The 16,940-nt window shown below is 42.3% G+C and overlaps 1 protein-coding gene across 2 annotated transcripts in view; it reads left to right on the top strand.

Moving 5' to 3' along the window:
- The window catches only part of LOC135370412 (sperm-associated antigen 5-like), a 67,759-nt gene extending 51,639 nt beyond the window's left edge, over positions 1-16,120 (top strand). For both annotated transcript variants that reach the window (XM_064604158.1, XM_064604157.1), the window contains exons 3-12: positions 692-931; positions 1,835-1,919; positions 4,267-4,472; positions 6,083-6,228; positions 6,847-7,030; positions 9,204-9,838; positions 12,002-12,164; positions 13,285-13,452; positions 13,550-13,705; positions 15,584-16,120. In XM_064604158.1, the coding sequence (XP_064460228.1) occupies positions 692-931; positions 1,835-1,919; positions 4,267-4,472; positions 6,083-6,228; positions 6,847-7,030; positions 9,204-9,838; positions 12,002-12,164; positions 13,285-13,452; positions 13,550-13,705; positions 15,584-15,733 (2,133 nt within the window). In that variant the 3' untranslated portion in view covers positions 15,734-16,120. The remainder of the gene's footprint in view (positions 1-691; positions 932-1,834; positions 1,920-4,266; positions 4,473-6,082; positions 6,229-6,846; positions 7,031-9,203; positions 9,839-12,001; positions 12,165-13,284; positions 13,453-13,549; positions 13,706-15,583) is intronic.
- The last annotated feature ends 820 nt before the right edge of the window (positions 16,121-16,940 follow it).

Here is a 16,940-nt window from a genome sequence, read left to right as displayed (position 1 = left end):
TAGGCAGGGAGATGAGATTCGGATATCTGAATCCCAGTGCCCAAAACGGCGAATCGATTCTTTCGAATCTGCCAACCATGTTTGTTTGTTCCTTTTTCAAATTGGCACCTCCAGAGAGTCCACTGAAAGCCTGATTGGTCAGTGGGTGTTCTCTTGCTTGTTTACATTGCTCTCAACTGAAAGAGTTCAGACAGGAACTGCTACATTGCAAGTTTAAAAGTAACATGTTTTTTGCTTTTGATTGTGACTTAGTTTTATGGAAATAATTCAGACTCGAGAATTTTATTTCTTGTAGTCGATGAACCACATGCTATATAAATTAAGTTTGAGAAGAACTATATATGGGTATATTTTCTCCCGAAACTGAACTATTATTTAATTTGTTTTTCATTAAAGGTATCGTATTCTGCTTCAGAACACTTTTCAGTGGAAGTTTTTTTCCAGGCTTCTTAAACTCTTCTTAAAGAAAGGATTCTTAAGATTCGAGATTCGCAGATTCGTGCATTCGCAGAACCTTCCTTAGATTCGGATTCGGATTCGGGAAAATTCTGGATTCGTCCAACCTCTTCAAGGTAGCCAATTTAATTTTGGATGTGATGTGGTGTGGTTTTTCTCCCTGGCTGGTGGTAACAGCAAATCAGGTGGCATTTCGAGCGAAACGATTTATTGATTTATTGCCGCTACATTCCAGATGAAGTATGCAAGGCTACGAAACCAACTGTTAGAAAGGGAAGCCTTGCATGCGCAACTGAAGCCCCCACCTGCCCCCGCCTCTCGAGACTTAGCCACCATTCCCGAAGACGACGGGGATTCTCCCGACAGCGAGCTTCCTCCCTCCCTCCAGTCGTCTCCCGCTATTCGAGGATATCACGAAGAAATCCGCAGCCTACAAGATCAAGTTAGGAATGTTCAAAAGAAATATTGGGATCTAGTAAGTACCCTGCTTTCAAGGTGATGGAAGGTCTTACACACCTGCCGCACGGACAGTTTTCAATGATCATTGAAATCGATGGCCATTAAAAAAGCGCGTGGCTTGATGTTCAAGCTTACATCTGACGGTGGCACAGAAGCGTGCACACTGTGCACTCACACATGCAAAAAATTGACGTTACTGTATCAAAAATTTGCATAGTGGTTGCTTCAACAAAAATCTGAAGACTATTGACAGCTTTTTTGGATAACCATTCAGAACTCCTGCTGAGGTTCAGAAAAGGTGGTTTCGAGAGATGCCACAAAGATTGGCACATTTGCTGTAGCTCAGGAATTAATTGTTACAGTAACTTTTGCAAAAAGAAAGAAAAGCAGCAGCAATTTTGTGTTTTTGTCAACGTCTCCCATTTTTTTGTAAACTCAGTTTGATAGAGCAATGTGCAAAATGGTTGTTTGCAGCTTGTGCACTTCTGGAAACAATCCAAACAAAGCATTTAATACACTTGGTAAATGGAGCTCCTGATAACTGGAACAGATTTTCGTGGTCCCTTCAGGTTCTGTAAGATATTCTACTGTATTAATTGCTTCTAATGATACGATGAGTTTACAAAAGACAACTTTTTTATTTCTTGCTTGTCTTTTTTAATGTTTTCAAGTTTTGGTTGTTAGCCATAGCACAGCTGCAAGAGACAAATGCAAGTGCACCACTCTGCATTTTGAAAACCTGATTCTATAGGTGGTACGCTGGGGGAAAAGCCACTGTGTGCATTATTGCGTTTGCATTTTGGGTCCCCTGTTCTCACACATTGTTTTAAAACTATATAGTACCATATTTACTCGCAGAAGTAAATACCTTAAGTAAATACATTAAATTACTTAAATAAGATACGTATCCGTACTCCAGGTTGTAACAAATGAAAAGTGTGCCAAGGATGACTCAGCAGCACTTGTGGTGGACCTTCTCAAGCAGGTGGAGCAGAAACAGATTGGTTAGTATGCATGGCTCTGCAAGTTTTCAAAATGTCTTCCTCCACTCGTAGCGACATGTTCATATTGTGTTGCCAGCCATCTTTCGCAGTGAAAAATACTGACTGAGGGAGAGGAGGTGGGAGTTGAGGGAAAAGAGGAAAGAGAAAGTGGGGGAGGGGTGGGAGGAGCACACACACAGAGGGAAAGAGAGAGAGAGAGCCCAAGGTAAAATCGATGTTAGAAATTGCTATAAATAGGCAACAAAGCTACATCGGATTGGATTGGAACAAGCGGATTGGATCGCCACTCATATTGAAGAATGCATCGATGCAGCTGGACCTTCTTTGCAGGTGGAGAACTCATGATTAAGGCCCCTGGTTTTCTGCTGCGGCAAATCCAAAACTCTGTTGCACCATCTTGTAAATTCCGCGGCAAGCAGTCAGCGGCTGCTTGAAATGGAGAACACTTTATTTTCTTGGATAATGTGGGAACAAAAATATTTTATAAAATCACTGTTGTGGCTCAGCATTATATACGTGGCATCATTACATCTTGCATTAGCATTTTCTTGTGTGTTCTCCTCTGACAGAGAAAAAGGTCTGTCACCTGCAGTTATTTTATAGCCGCTGAAAGATCTTTCAGCATCTACAGAGTATATAGGAACTGTATATGAATATTATAGGAAGGAGCTTACAATACATCCCCTGTGGAAGTTAACAGGATGCCCTTTTTTTGGCTGTTGGGATTATTTAAGAGTCTTTAAAGGCAAACTCCCAGGCATCAAATCAAAATCCCCCACTGCCACCGCTAAGCTGCGCACAGGCGAAGTATGCAGAATAAACCTGGCCTAATGTTATCTTAAGCTGAACTACAATCTGCCTGTGCTGGTCCTGCAGCGTGGGCAGTTTCGTAAAGCAGGCTTCACCTCATGCAGAGAAGCCTCAGGTGAAGCCCACCTTCGGGAGGTGTCGTCCGTATTCGGCGAACAGTGGGATATTCGGAAATCCGAGTATTGGGTATTCGACTCGCAAATAAAATACTTCGAGTGATTAATATTTGCTTCGAATTGAGAACTCGAATATCCGCACACCCCTAAAAATAAGGGATTCCGTGAAATTCCGTGCCAGGCGAAGGATTGCGATGAATACCGGATTCTGCGATATTTCGCGGAATCGCGGGAAACCCGGGGCCTTACGCATGATGGTCGTATATGGCCAAAAGTTCTAACTGGCTTGACACGTCCACTGTCCTGTCCCCGCCAAACACAAGAACGTGATGAATAACTAAGAAAACGAGAAAAATTCCAAGGGATCATTGTGCAGTGTTCAGAGGCTATCAGGAGGACACACACTAGAACACAGACACTAGTTGTCCGACCGGCGTGTGTACAGAATAGACCATAGGTTGTGGTTCCATGGCCCAATTTCCTTATCTGGTGACTGCGGAGCTGGGTCTATGGCAGTGGAATGTGGAAGGGAAAACCCTGAAAAAAGCCTCTACGAAAGCCTCTTTGGAGCAACAAATACCGGCAAAAGGCTGCCGGTATCACCTTTCTACCGGCATGCAGCGGAACAAGCAAATAACTGGCCAAAGCGGTGAAATACCGGTCGTGTAGCAGCCCTATGTTCATACAGGCCTATCCCTCTTCATGACTCTGGGATGACGGGATGACGTTTCTGGGATGACGGGGGAGGCTGGTGGCAGAGAGGTGATATCGAGTATTATGACTTTCGTTGTCGCTGCGCCAAAAAATCCCAATCATCATCATCATCATCATATTGAGGAGTGCCATTTTGCCACTGTATGTTGTTTCCTGATTGCTCTACACATGCTTTTATGACATGCTCAAATGAGAACCTTTGAAATTCTGTTTTACAGCTAAAACTTATTGTGGTCGGGGCTAACATATCCTAAGGTCCTGGGAGATATGCATGCACATGAACGAGTTGAGACTGTCCAGATTCAGGGAAATGTTACGAACATTTAATTCTACACCAGCTTCTTGCATCCTGTTTCTATGTTTTAAAACCGCGGCGCTTGGCCCGTGAGCCTTGTAGTATGTCACTTACGAGGGTATATGTTGACCAATCATCTGTGAGTAACATACTCATTGGCTTCTTGCCACTTATCCTATTCACAACGCTTCCAGTCTTAAAACTACAGCCACCTGCAGTCCCGATTTCGGTTCTGAAAGAATCGGCGGCCATGAATACAATCTGATGCAGAGGATATAGGCATTTTTAATTTTTCGAACTGTTCAAGGCATCCGGCAAATATTTGACACGTCTTTTGACGTTTGAGATTCGCAAAAAAAAATTCCAAAATCGATTTTTATTTTTCTATATCTATACTCTTGCACTTTGCAAGACCTGGCATGTGCGAATACCCGCATTGAGAAGCTGGAAGAGGAACTGTGCCAGCTGAAGCGTGAGGTGGCCACTTGCCACGACGCCCTCCACGACTACCAGCTTGAAATGGAGTATCAGCAGGCGTTGCACATATCGTTGCATTCGCAGCTGGAAGACAAAGATGCACAGCTTGCTGATGCTCACGAGAGTGCGGAATTCCTGCAGGTGAGTGTTTCAACCAGCTTTGTGCTTAGGAGCATTTTTTTTTTGTTCTGTTCGTGGCATTTTTTTCTACCATATGTATAGTCAGGCATAGTTACAGGTGCGACAACACATAAACAGAATAAGAACTAGACATGGACACTTGATAAAAATTAGTTGGTGCCTGTCCGTGACCAGTTTTTGTACGAGTTTTCGCTAGTTTTAGTTATACTTGTGTCCAGTTTTTTTAGCGAAAAAATTGCTTACATAAGCAAAGTTTTCACTTCATAAGAATTTGTTGGAAGTCAGTGCTTGTCCGTGACCAGTTTTAGCGAGTTTTAGTTGGATACCGTGTCTAGTTTTTAGCAGAAACCTTGCTTATATAAGCAACGTTTTCGCTTAGGAAAACTTAGCTGGAAGTTAGGGCCTGTTCATGTCTAGTTCTTTCTGTCCATGTCTTGTCGCACTTGTAACAATGACTGATTCTTGCCAACGTGCTGAAATCATTTCGTTACTTAATTATTTTCTACAAGCAAGTAATGAGCAAGTCATGTTGTACGTTTAGCATGCTGCGCACTGCTTGGCTGTACTGCAGTATCAGTTGTGTGGTCAATTCTTTGCTTTAGAACGCTATTAATGTAATATTGAATAGATTACGGTTGAAGCTTTGTGGCCTCGGGTATTGCAGTGTTCCTAATCTATTCATAAGAAGTAGTTCCCTTCGAAAATGTCTGAAAGACGATTTATTCTTCCCCCATTCTCGTTCCCTGTTCTTCCTCTCTCCTCCTTCATCTATAATTATTAACTGGCAGAAACACGTATTTGCAGCTTTTACGCAACTATAGTTGATGTAGTTGTACAGTACTGTAGAACTGTAGTTTATTTTGTCTGTAGCAAGTAGATTAATGAACCCGATGCTGTGTTTGTTTGGCACAGAATTGTGCTGTTGTTCTAAGCATAGCTCTCCCGCCTAGAAGAACTCTGTGTATAAATACAGAGTACTAAGAGGAAAGGGAACATTCCAAGACTTTTTACACAAGAAAAGTGAAGTGAGCAGAAGTTTGTGGAAGGATCTGTACTAGTCGTAGTGAGAACAGTTTTTCCCCAGATGAAAAATGTATGCAGTTATATGCAATAGTTTATGAAAGAACTTCTACTTGCAAACCATTTACCTACAAAGAGGTTCAGGATGGTTTCAAGTACAAATTGTTTCATAAAGCACTTGGAATTGCAAAAACTAGGGGATGTCATAGCTGGAACTTGTAATTGCAAAAACTCTTTCACCTGGGGTTCATGTTCAGGTTCATGTTCCTGCAGAGAGTGCGGGAGGGTGCATAGGAGGAGAGGAGCAGATGCACTGGTGAAAATGGCCAGCTAAAGACAAAGTCTTCCCTTATATATTTGCTGTACAAGATGCTGAAGCATGTAGTTTCAAGAGCCTGTTCCCATCACATGCTCTTGTGCAACAAATGCGGAGAAATTGAGAAAAATGCACAAATGGAGTTTTAACAAGTGCAGTGCAGTTCAGTTGTACTGGAAACACTTTTTTTTTTTCCTTTGCATTGCTGTATGTGAGTGGTATATATAGTAAGGACATACGCCGGCTAACATGCACTCTCCTTATTGTCCTTCAGGCAGAAATATCCACCTTGTCAGAAGCACACCAGGAGTCTGAGCAGGCTAGGAAGGCTTTGGAACAGGACCTGCAACATTATGCGGAGGGAACACGCGACCTCTATGAACGGTGCCAAAAATTGTACCACAAGGTTCAAGAGAAAAAGTGAGCTCTCCATCAGTTCTGCGTACACACAGTAAACAATCAGGGTACTTCGGAAGCATCTAGTGATTGTGATGTACATTTAACGTGAGGTGTATAGCTTTGTGCGGCTGTGCGAATCTTATGATTTTTGGAATACAGAAGCGAATGCCGTATTTTCTAGAATCTAAGGCGAATCCAGAGTTGAGGATACATGAATTTGGAAAAGAAGTGAACACAGGTTGGGAGGCTGTATGACAGTTGGAAACAATGCACACTACATTTATTCATCACCGCTTTCTTTGCCGCTGTTTTCTTTGTCGCACTTTGTCAAGAGCCCCTCTGCTCCGTCCAAGGCGTTAGACTAACCATACGCATCAAAAATTTCCAGATCTCTCCCTGTTGCTTTGACCATCTTCTAGCATTCGCTTCTGATACTCGAAACCGCCTTGCCTCCACTCAGTTGTTGCTGCATTGAGTGGTAACTTTGCATTCAAACGCAGCAGAATTATTCCGCCATGACAGTGAATGAATGCCGTTCCCATCTTGTCCGTACTGCTGCCATATTTGCATTGCTTCATTGAGTCAACGACATGCATGAATTCAGTTTCATGACCTTGTTCACCTGACTATTACTTACAGAATCAAGATACTGCAGCTGCGGGCAGAGATTGAGTCTCACAACCAGACCCACGACATGCTGGTCACACAAGGAGCGGAAATGAACACGGCAGCATCTTCGCTGACGCAGATTTCTCTGAAGCTGCACTCTTTTCTGAAGATGAGTGCGGTGTTTGCGACAGCACAGCTTCAGCTGGATAGTGAGGTGTGCGAGTTATTTTTAGTTTACTGTCATCATACTGGACTACTGGGCTGGTTGTTCATGTATGTTCTTAGGCAAGTTTTTTTTGTCAGTGTTAGATGAAAAGTAAACTTTTGTGCACTGCTGGGCAGAGTGTTGCAAGGTTTGTGTGTGTGTGTAAGCCAATACCGATGTTGCCAAGTACATTGGTGTTACTTAGGTTTCTCTACAAGTTGTTTGAATGAAAGAAGTCGGTCTCAGTTTATGTATCATATATTATAGATGGAGTCTGAAGTTTTAGGGTTTAACCTGATTCTTCCCCGAATTTGCACCCGGAACTGAAGGTTGCCTCTTTAGCGTGAAACCATATTTTGATCCGGCGAATTGCCTTCACTGGGATGTCTGTAGGAATGCACACTAACTTGTTTGGCAGCAAACACTTTTACATCACCATTTGCACTGAAGCAGTTCAGTTAGTTTGAGTAACTGAGCCTGATTTCTCCCCAAATTTAGTGTACCAGAAGTTTTTCCACCCAAATTTGTTTGAATTTAGAGTACATGTTTATTTACCCAGTTTCTACTACTCGAATTTAGAAAAATATTTCCCAAAAGCTTATTTATAGAACATGATCAAGCAGAGACTTGCTACTGCAGTAAGAACTGAAATGTAATCTGGGCCTGCATGGAGTCATACCATATATGATGATTTGCTCCCCCATCCCAGAGAGAAGTTTCAATCTTCACATATATAATGCAGAGGTGCAGCTACATAGGTTGCTAGCAGCCTTGCTTAAAATTCATAAATGTGTAACTATTGAGTACTCTGAAAATGCAGCTAATCTTCAAAGTTCAATAGTTTTGATTAATTAAACAGTGTGCTCGTCAAGTGTAAGAAATGCGAGGCTGATTTTTGTGCAGGAGCAAAAGAGCTTCATTTCTGTTTGTTAATTGCAAACATTTAAAGTAGCCTCCCTTGAACTACATATTAAGTTTTTATTTATCGCGTTGGTGACCAGGAGTCCTGAAAGGGAATTCTCTCTCTCTCTCTCTCGTACTGTATTGTTCCCAGCTATGTTGCGGATTCATTCTCAGTCCATAGCTATTGGGTTGTAAAAACACGCAGCGTTCATATTTGTGGTACATCAGTGCACCATTGCGCCTAGCATGTCACCAATACATATATAATATTTATATACAGTCAACCCTCGATTTATGAACCTTCGATTTATGAATTCCCTCGTTTTATGAACAGGAACACGAGGAACCAAACTTTGCGTTTTTCTCTCGTTTTATGAACCTCGATATCCGAATAATGAATGGAATTTCTGGGAACCAACCAGGAGTTGCCTAGAGTTTTTACCCTCAATTTATGAACGGGTCGTTCCGGTGTCAACAGAAACCTTCAAAGGGATTATTCCGTTGTCTTATGAATTGTACCGGAACGGACGAATCTGTTTCCAGGTATTGCACCCTCGGTTTTTAACCCCTCGAAATCCGAATAATAAACGGGTTTTCTGGGGACTTATTAGGGACGACCAAGTGTACAGCAGAAGGCATGGTCGAAAGCAAAATGACACAATATATTGCATTATAAACGCAATCCCAACTCACAAATACTCTTTCGTCAGCTCGATAGTACCGACAACGGAATCTTCGATTTATGAATCCCTCGATTTATGAACGATTTTTCCGGGAACCGAGTGTGTTCATAAATAGAGCCTGAAGTTTTCGGGTTTTATATTTTTCCAAATTCGGGGGGCAGAAATCGGGTCAATAAATTGATGTCGAAAATTCATGCAAATTCGGGCAGAAAAATTACCATCAGACTGAGTTCGGGGAGAAATCTGGCATTATTGTAGAATAAACGTTCACTGTACCGTTTATCCAAAGTGCCAGAAGTAAGGGACAGTCGCATATTTTGTGAGAAACTAGCATGTCGATGCCTTGAGGTGCCTAGCCTAGGTGCAGTTTTGCAGGTAGAAATCGGGTTTAACCCTAGATAGGTGAACCTCAATTCGGGGTGCAAATTCGGGGAAAAATCTGGTTTAACCCTAAAACTTCAGGCTCTATTCATAAATCGATTGTTGCCTGTGTTAGAGATATATATATGTATATATTATTATATATAATTTTTATTTTTCAGACTTCTGGCAGCATTTTTTCCCCCCTTACTTTAGACTCGTATCTCTCTTTTAAGGTCCTCGACGAAATAATGGATGACTGTGATATCCTCGAAGAACCGGTCTCGTCTTCAAGCTCTACGCCGTCCTCCTTGGGCCCCTTACGGCCCAAAGAACTGTCCAATGGCATAATTCGCTCGTCCTCACTAGAACCACTGTACGCCACCAAGATCAACGGAGAATCCAACTCCAACTCTAGCTACTCCACGCCAATCAGTGAGCTTCCGTCCCCGTCCACGAACGGAGAATCTCTGGTCCACATGGTCCTCCAGGCCGCGTCCCTCGTCCAGCCCAGGAAAGACCACAAGGAGGCGGAAGAGGTCGAGGAGGAACCTCGCGGAGTTCCCGATTCGACCGCGCCGCCCCACGTCCCGCAAAACAACGGGGCGGCGGTCGAAGCCGCCGCGGAGAAGAACGGCGTGACAACAACAGAGGTCCACAGAGCGCCGGAAGTGGGCAAGCCGGTGGGGACGGTACCCCCATTCCGCACGGTGTCCACGGACGTCAACGGGCACCACAGGGACGTCCCGAAGCACGGCTGTCTCGACAGCCTGGTCGCGGAGCTGACCACCCTGTCGGGGAAACTGCTCCGCATCCATTCCATGTTGCACTCTCGGGTACAGGACCGCATGAGGATGTCGCAAGAGCAAATGTGAGCTGGGCTTTCTTACGCATAGTGTGGTTTCTAAAACGGCAGTATAGTTAGCGTACCTGGGTAGTAATGTAATGTCATTACTGTAAGGAGAATCGGCGATAGAAAGAGCGGCCGAATCATTACTGAGCGAGGAGAAAGGCTTTTTGAGAACCCCGAACAGCCGAGTAGCAGACGACAGAGGAGTAGCAGACATTTCTCTAGACCAATCATCGAGCGTTCTCCTTACAAGTAAAGGCAGTACATTCTGCTGGTGAGGTAGTTGTTGATGATGAGTTTGTAAAGAAATTTAATTGTGAAACACTAGAAGAGTTACGTGATAATATTTCTAAAAGCATAGAAAATGAATATAGTGAGTCTATACGTACTTTAATGAAAATGAGCTTATTTGATCAATTAGAAAAGCTAAGGAGGGAAATGGAAACCGCCTTTCTAAGCGAGCATTTTGGATTCCCTTCGCGGAGAGATTTAATATATTTCCCTGCTGTTTGTCAAAACTCCGCGCGCATTGCTTATTGTGAAATATCTGAGTGTAGAGGAGTAATGAGTAGTGTGAGTAGTGAATGTAGTGAGTAGAGGACTGTAATTTCATTACAGTAATGAATTACTTTTTCTGGTAGTTTGTAATGTAATGCATTACTTTTGACATTATGTAATTTGTGATGTAATTTAATTACATTTGGGCGGTAATTTTAATGACATTACTCATTACTTTTTACAAAAGAATCGAGTCTGTGTTCTGTGTTGGCACTTGGCAGAAAGAGAGTTGGCAAACTGGCGAGTTAAAAGAATTTCCAGCGCCCACAATGAATTTCCACATCCTCAACATCGTTACGATCAAGCTGTTTGTCAAAACGCCGTGCGCATTGCTTATTGTGAAATATCTGAGTGTAGAGGAGTAATGAGTAGTATGAGTAGTGAGCGTAGTGAGTAGAGGACTGTAATTTCATTATAGTAATGAATTACTTTTTCTGGTAATTTGTAATGTAATGCATTACTTTTGACATTATGTAATTTGTAATGTAGTTTAATTCCATTTGGGCAGTAATTTTAATGACATTACTCATTGCTTTTTACATAAGATTCGAGTCTGTGTTCTGTGTTGGCACTTGGCAGAAAGAGAGTTGGCAAACTGGCGAGTTAAAAGAATTTCCAACGCCCACAATGAATTTCCACATCCTCAACATCGTTACGATTAAGCTGTTTGTCAAAACGCCGTGCGCATTGCTTATTGTGAAATACCTGAGTGTAGAGGAGTAATGAGTAGTGTGAGTAGTGAGAGTAGTGAGTAGAGGACCGTAATTTCATTACAGTAATGAATTACAGTAATGAATTCATTACAGTTCCAAATCACGCATAATGTTGATAGGGTCACGGCTGAAGAAACGAATGCAAATGCATATAACGGATTATTTTCTGCGCTGAGGTGTTTTGATGACTTTTGAGGTCGCTAACAGTGATCTACAACTGATCGTCGTGACTGCTGCAACTCACGTCGTGCAATCAGACTGCCACTGTATATTTGACTGGCATGACAGTTCGCGCTGACACTGGTTTCTACCTTATTCTGGTAGGATTCACCCACAAAATAGCAGACCATGACCTTCCGTTGCCCTTTCAAGCACAGAATGGGTGCTCTGTCACCATGCAAATAGCTTGTCAAAGTGTCAGCCCTTTTTGTTTCTTTGTTTGTTTCATTTTTGGTTGGTAGGGAAATTCTACCAGTGGGTAGAAAGTTTGAATTAAGGGAAGGTGCAGTTTAAATTATCCAGCTCTTCAATAGATGGAAAACATAGGAGGCCAAGTAAAAATTCCGGATTTGTTTGAATTCACCGAAAGTTTGGATTATCAGGGTTTGAATTAACGAAAGTCCACTGTATTCGAACAAATTTTCGGTACCCCTTGAGTTTGAATTGACGGGATTGCACCGTATAGTAGGTTTATTGTGTGCTGGGAGGCCATCTGGCCATGGCCGGATCGATGTTGGTAGAGCACAAATACATGGTAGAGCTCAGGTACACCTACCAAACATGTTTCACAACTGTGAAGCCTGCACAAGCAGGTGCGCTTACTGCCAATGTTAGACCAAAATACCATTATCTATGTCTGCGTAGTGAAATGAACTTAAGCACAGCGTGCTGTCTTTCATTTTCTTTTGTGCAGAGATGAGCTAAAAAAGAACCTGGACACCATTTGTCAGAAAAATGTCGATTCCATACAAGAGTCAACATTCCTGAAACAGCAACTTGATCAGGCGCTCTCACGTGTCAGTAACCTGGAAGAGAAGCTTCAGTCAGTTCATGAGAGCTACAGAAAAGAAATTGAGGTGAGCATGTATGTTAAAAAAAAAGTAATTCTCCAGGTTTAAGGGTTTCCTGCCTCAGGAATATTTTAATCTGGGTATTATAAACTATAAAAAAATATTTCTCAAAGAGTGGCCCCATTGTTCTCAAAGGATTAGCAGCTGCTTCGTTTGCAGCATGAACATGACACTAACTCTCAGCTAAGATAATCCTTGGGCAACATGGGTACACTCTTTAACAAATATAAGGAAACAGCTTTCTGTGCAGTATGTGTAGGGCCTGGCTTTTTCGGGTTATATTTTCCAGCAAAATTTCGGGGCAAATATCGGGATATATTTTGCTCCAATAATTCGGGTGTAACCGGACTAGACTGAACCGGATTCACCAAAATTCTGGTTGAATCGGATTGGATCAGGCGTAAATCATTGGTCTACTCGGCATAATACATGACACACCAGTAGACACGCAGAGCATCAATATTTAGTCCGTGCATTGCATCTAAGATGCAGCAGGGTCTCTGTTTTGACAGTTTGTATGAGCATATTTATGCATTTACATCACAGTTTTCAAAGTTCTGCGCTAGTTGGGATGAGTTTCGATCCCCCTGGTCGAGCAGTTTTCGGGGAAATATCGGGTTAAACCCTATTTTTTTCCTATTTGAATTTAGAGGTAAATATCGAGCATAATCGGGTATAACCCTAAAAAGTCAGGCCCTAAGTATATGTAGCAATATTTCATATTATTCCATTTGAACAAAAAGTTGCTATTTGTACGGCCTTGCTCTTCGAGCCTGCCACTGCAAGATTTATGAGATGATGATTGATCACTCATAACAATGTCACGATGAAATGTCTTCAGCAATTTAGTGTCTGTCTTAGTATATACGATGATATGCTTTCATGCACAACAGCATGATGGGGACAGGGCAAACAAAACACTTTTTTTTTCATCAACATCAACATCAAAAGCCATTGTAGTGGTTTGTTGTATTAGCATTGGTGCCACCATGTCGGTGCTGTTACGCGATGAAACTTCAGGTCTGCAATTTTCTGAAGGAATGGGTGACTCGAGGCCATTTTGTGAGGCTGAGGATTCATGGAATGAAGGGGGAGTTATGTACGGTAATGTTATGACGTTGTGCAGATTTTGTTCCAACAAATTGAGGACCTGAAAGAGAAGAACCGGTGCCTCATGGCAGTGAACCAAGAACAGGCAAGGCAACTCAAAGAGGAGCTGCTTAGCCTAAGGGACAACCACGGCTATGCTCAGGAAGCAGACATTGCCTGCGATAAGTTTGAACTCAAACAAGAGGTTAGTGATCTGTACATGCTGTGGACGTCAACTGTGATACAGCAATTCCTGCCTGCGCATGTTTTGAACGGACTTGCGTGCCAAACTTTGATTTCAGGTTGCGAATCTCAAAGAGGAAGCTCTCTCAAAAGACGAACAGTTCAGGAGCCTTGCAGGAAAGTTTGCCAGGTTTAAAAAAGCGTACGAGGACAACTATCAGAGGGCGACTGAAGATATTGACAAGCTGGATACCATGATTGAGAGAGTTATAGAGGTCAGTAACTGGATGCCTTCATTCTATGGTTAGCTATAGTTTAGTTACACCAGCAATGTTTTTAGCAGTGCATGAGGCATTGCCATATATTTACGGTCAGATAATTCCTGGATATTTTGTACCTGTGCATGGTGTAGTGACATTAATGCATTATGAGATGTAAAAAGCAGTGGCAAAGTCCTATTAGCTGTGATTACACCGAGGGAAGGTAAAACGGTTAGGAACACTTTAGTACAATTAACATGAACAAGACTTTCGCCTGCACTTCACCTGATGAAGTGCAGGCTACTCACTTAACATGGGGGAGGAGGATTCTTCCTTGTTTCCCTCTCCCAAATGCACTACCAAAGGTATGACTTTGGGGGGTTTTTTGAACCCCTCTCCCCCACTTCAGGGGGGCTGCAACTCGACGTCGGAGGCCATTTTCCACCGAGACATCAGATTATTCATGAATCTCTAAGGCCCTCTGTTTTCCGCGATTACGCAAGATTAATATATTTAATATTAATATAGTATATAATTAATATATTTTAATTATATAATTAATTATATATATATACAATATATAATATTATATACTATATAGTATATAATAATTATATTATAATTATATATATTAATTAATATTATTTAATAATAATATCTAATATAGATTATTAATACGCGGTATTAATCCTTCGTTTGACACCAAATTTTACGGAATCCCTTATTTTTAGGTCTGTGCAGATATCAGAGTTCTCGAATTCGAATCGAATATCAAGTCGCTCTACGTATTCGATTCGCGAATCAAATAACCAATATTCGAGTTTCCGGATATTCGACCATTTGCCGAATACAAACGACACCACCCTAAAGTGGGCTTCACCTGACGCTTCGCTTTCATGAGGTGAAACCTGCTCTACAAAAGTGAAGCCTTCCTTACAAATTTGTTTACGCTGCAGTACAAACACAGACACATTGTAGTTTATAGCTTAGGATAACGTTAGCCCAAGATTATCGTGTATACTTCGCCCGGGGAAGGGGCGGCGTCCCTCCCATGTGCAGTTTAGCGGAGTCAGTGGGAGATTTTGATTTGTCATATGGGATGTTGCTTTCAAAAAGGTTTAAGAGTTTTAAGTAATGCCTACAGCCCAGGAACAAAAAAGGGTGTCCTAAAGATGTAACATCCCCGGGGCATGTACTGTAAGCTCCTTCCTGTAAACTCTGCGGATGCTGAAAGATCTTTCAGCCGGTATAAAATGATTGCAGGTAACAGACCGCATCAGTTGAGAGCACCAGGTATCATGTATGTAATGCTGAGCCACAACAGTGCTTTGAATCTCTAATTTTATAAAATATTTTTTGTTCCCACACTATCCAGGAAAATAAAGTGTTTCCCGTTTCACGCGGCCCTTGACTGCTTGCCGCAGAAAATCGAGGAATTTACGAGTCAGTGCTGCGGAACTTTGAATTTTCCGCAGCAGAAAACCGAGGTCCTTAAAATCATGACTGGCGATGCTGTACGCCATTGCTCGTAGTAATTTCTCGGGGACATAACCCACGGGAGTTTACCAGACCTAGTCGTTGGCACCTCGTACACTCTTAAAAATGATCTTCACCTCATAGCACGCTCCTAGCCAACCATCATCTCGAGTGATATCGTTATCTGCCCTGATTTGTTGAAAACGGGAGGCGTACGCCTTTTCTGTGACAATTATGAACAGCATAAGTGTCACAAAAAGGCGTACGCCTCCCGGTTTCAACGAATCAGGGCAGATAACGATATCACTCGAGATGATGGTTGGCTAGGAGCGTGCTATGAGGTGAAGTTCATTTTTAAGAGTGTATGATGCCAGAAGGTGCTCCTGTTGAGCGCTCACGTATCTTTTCTCTCTGCAGACATTGCAGTCTGTACCTGAGGTTACGAGCAACTGTCCTCCCTTGCAAGGACTCCTCGAGAACCTCACTGGGACCGGCTATTCTCCATCCAAACAGTCCCCAATCAGGCGTCCCCCAAAGGCTACCGTGTGTCACATGACCACCCTCTAGGTCCGCTTTAGATTTGTCTGATAGGTATTATAAGTGAATTTTGTTGCCTGCGTGTTTTCTTTATGTCGCCAAAAGGAGTTCTTCCATCCAAACTGTATTTGTATGCTTTTTAATATGTTCGTGTGGGGAAGCTTGTGTTCTGATTTACTTAGGCTAGAAGCCAAATACTGATGCTTCTTCCCAGCTTTTGTATAGGTGAGCATCTACTATGTACTATAAACTATAAAGCAAGGAACTAACAGGTATCTACTGTTAGACCAAAAACCATTACCCCAGAAGCAGAAAGAGTGACATGATTCTAATATGCATGCCTTGTATGCAGATGTTGCTGCAGCGAATGCTAACAGTGCATGAATACAATGCACGACAGTGATTGTCTAATCTCTAGTTCCCACGCCTGTTTCATTATTGCGACCCATCGAGATTGCGTGCATAAATTTTGTCGTGAGAGAAACACGAGGCTCGCTGATGTGTCCAGGTCCTTTACGGTTCAACTTCTACCAGACTTTATGGTCTTACGGTATTTTCCGCTTTTGCTGACAAAGTTCATTGTTTGGGAATGCAGCTTTAAGCTTACAGGGTTACTGGTTACATATGAAAGATGATATGGGCCACATGATGGCTGTGTGGAGGTCCTCTAAAGAGGAGAGTCATAGTCTAGCCAAGTCTAGCCGTATCAGCACTGAGCCACAGGCCCTGTTCATGAGTAGACCCTGAAGTTTTAGGATTAAACCCGATTTTTCCCCGAATTTGCACCCCGAATCGAGGTTCACCGGTTTAGGGTTAAACCCGATTTCTACCCGCAAAACTACACTTAAGCTAGGCACCTCACAGCAATGACATACTAATTTTTCACAAAATACACGGTTGATCTCTACGTCTGATACTCTGGATAGGCTGTACAACGAACATTTGTTCGACAATAGAGCCCGATTTATCCCCAAATTCAGTCTGATGGTAATTTTTCGACCCGAATTTGCATGAATTTTCGACATCAAGTGATTGACCTGAATTTTGCCCCCCGAATTTGGAAAAAAATAAAACCCGAAAACTTCAGGGTCTATTCATGAGTCATCTAGAAAAAAGTCAGTTGAGTTGCACAGTTGATTTGTTGTGTGCCTGGGGGGGGGCTTTGTTGTATCTTATTGTTGTGTTTATCGACAAGGTTATCCTACAAAAGGTACATAGAAAAAGGTCCTTAAAAAGG

The sequence above is a fragment of the Ornithodoros turicata genome, chromosome 10 (genome assembly GCF_037126465.1).
Source record: "Ornithodoros turicata isolate Travis chromosome 10, ASM3712646v1, whole genome shotgun sequence".
Taxonomy (NCBI): domain Eukaryota; kingdom Metazoa; phylum Arthropoda; class Arachnida; order Ixodida; family Argasidae; genus Ornithodoros; species Ornithodoros turicata.
The sequence above is the reverse complement of the archived record's forward strand: the minus strand, read 5'-3'. Positions and strand labels throughout refer to the sequence as shown.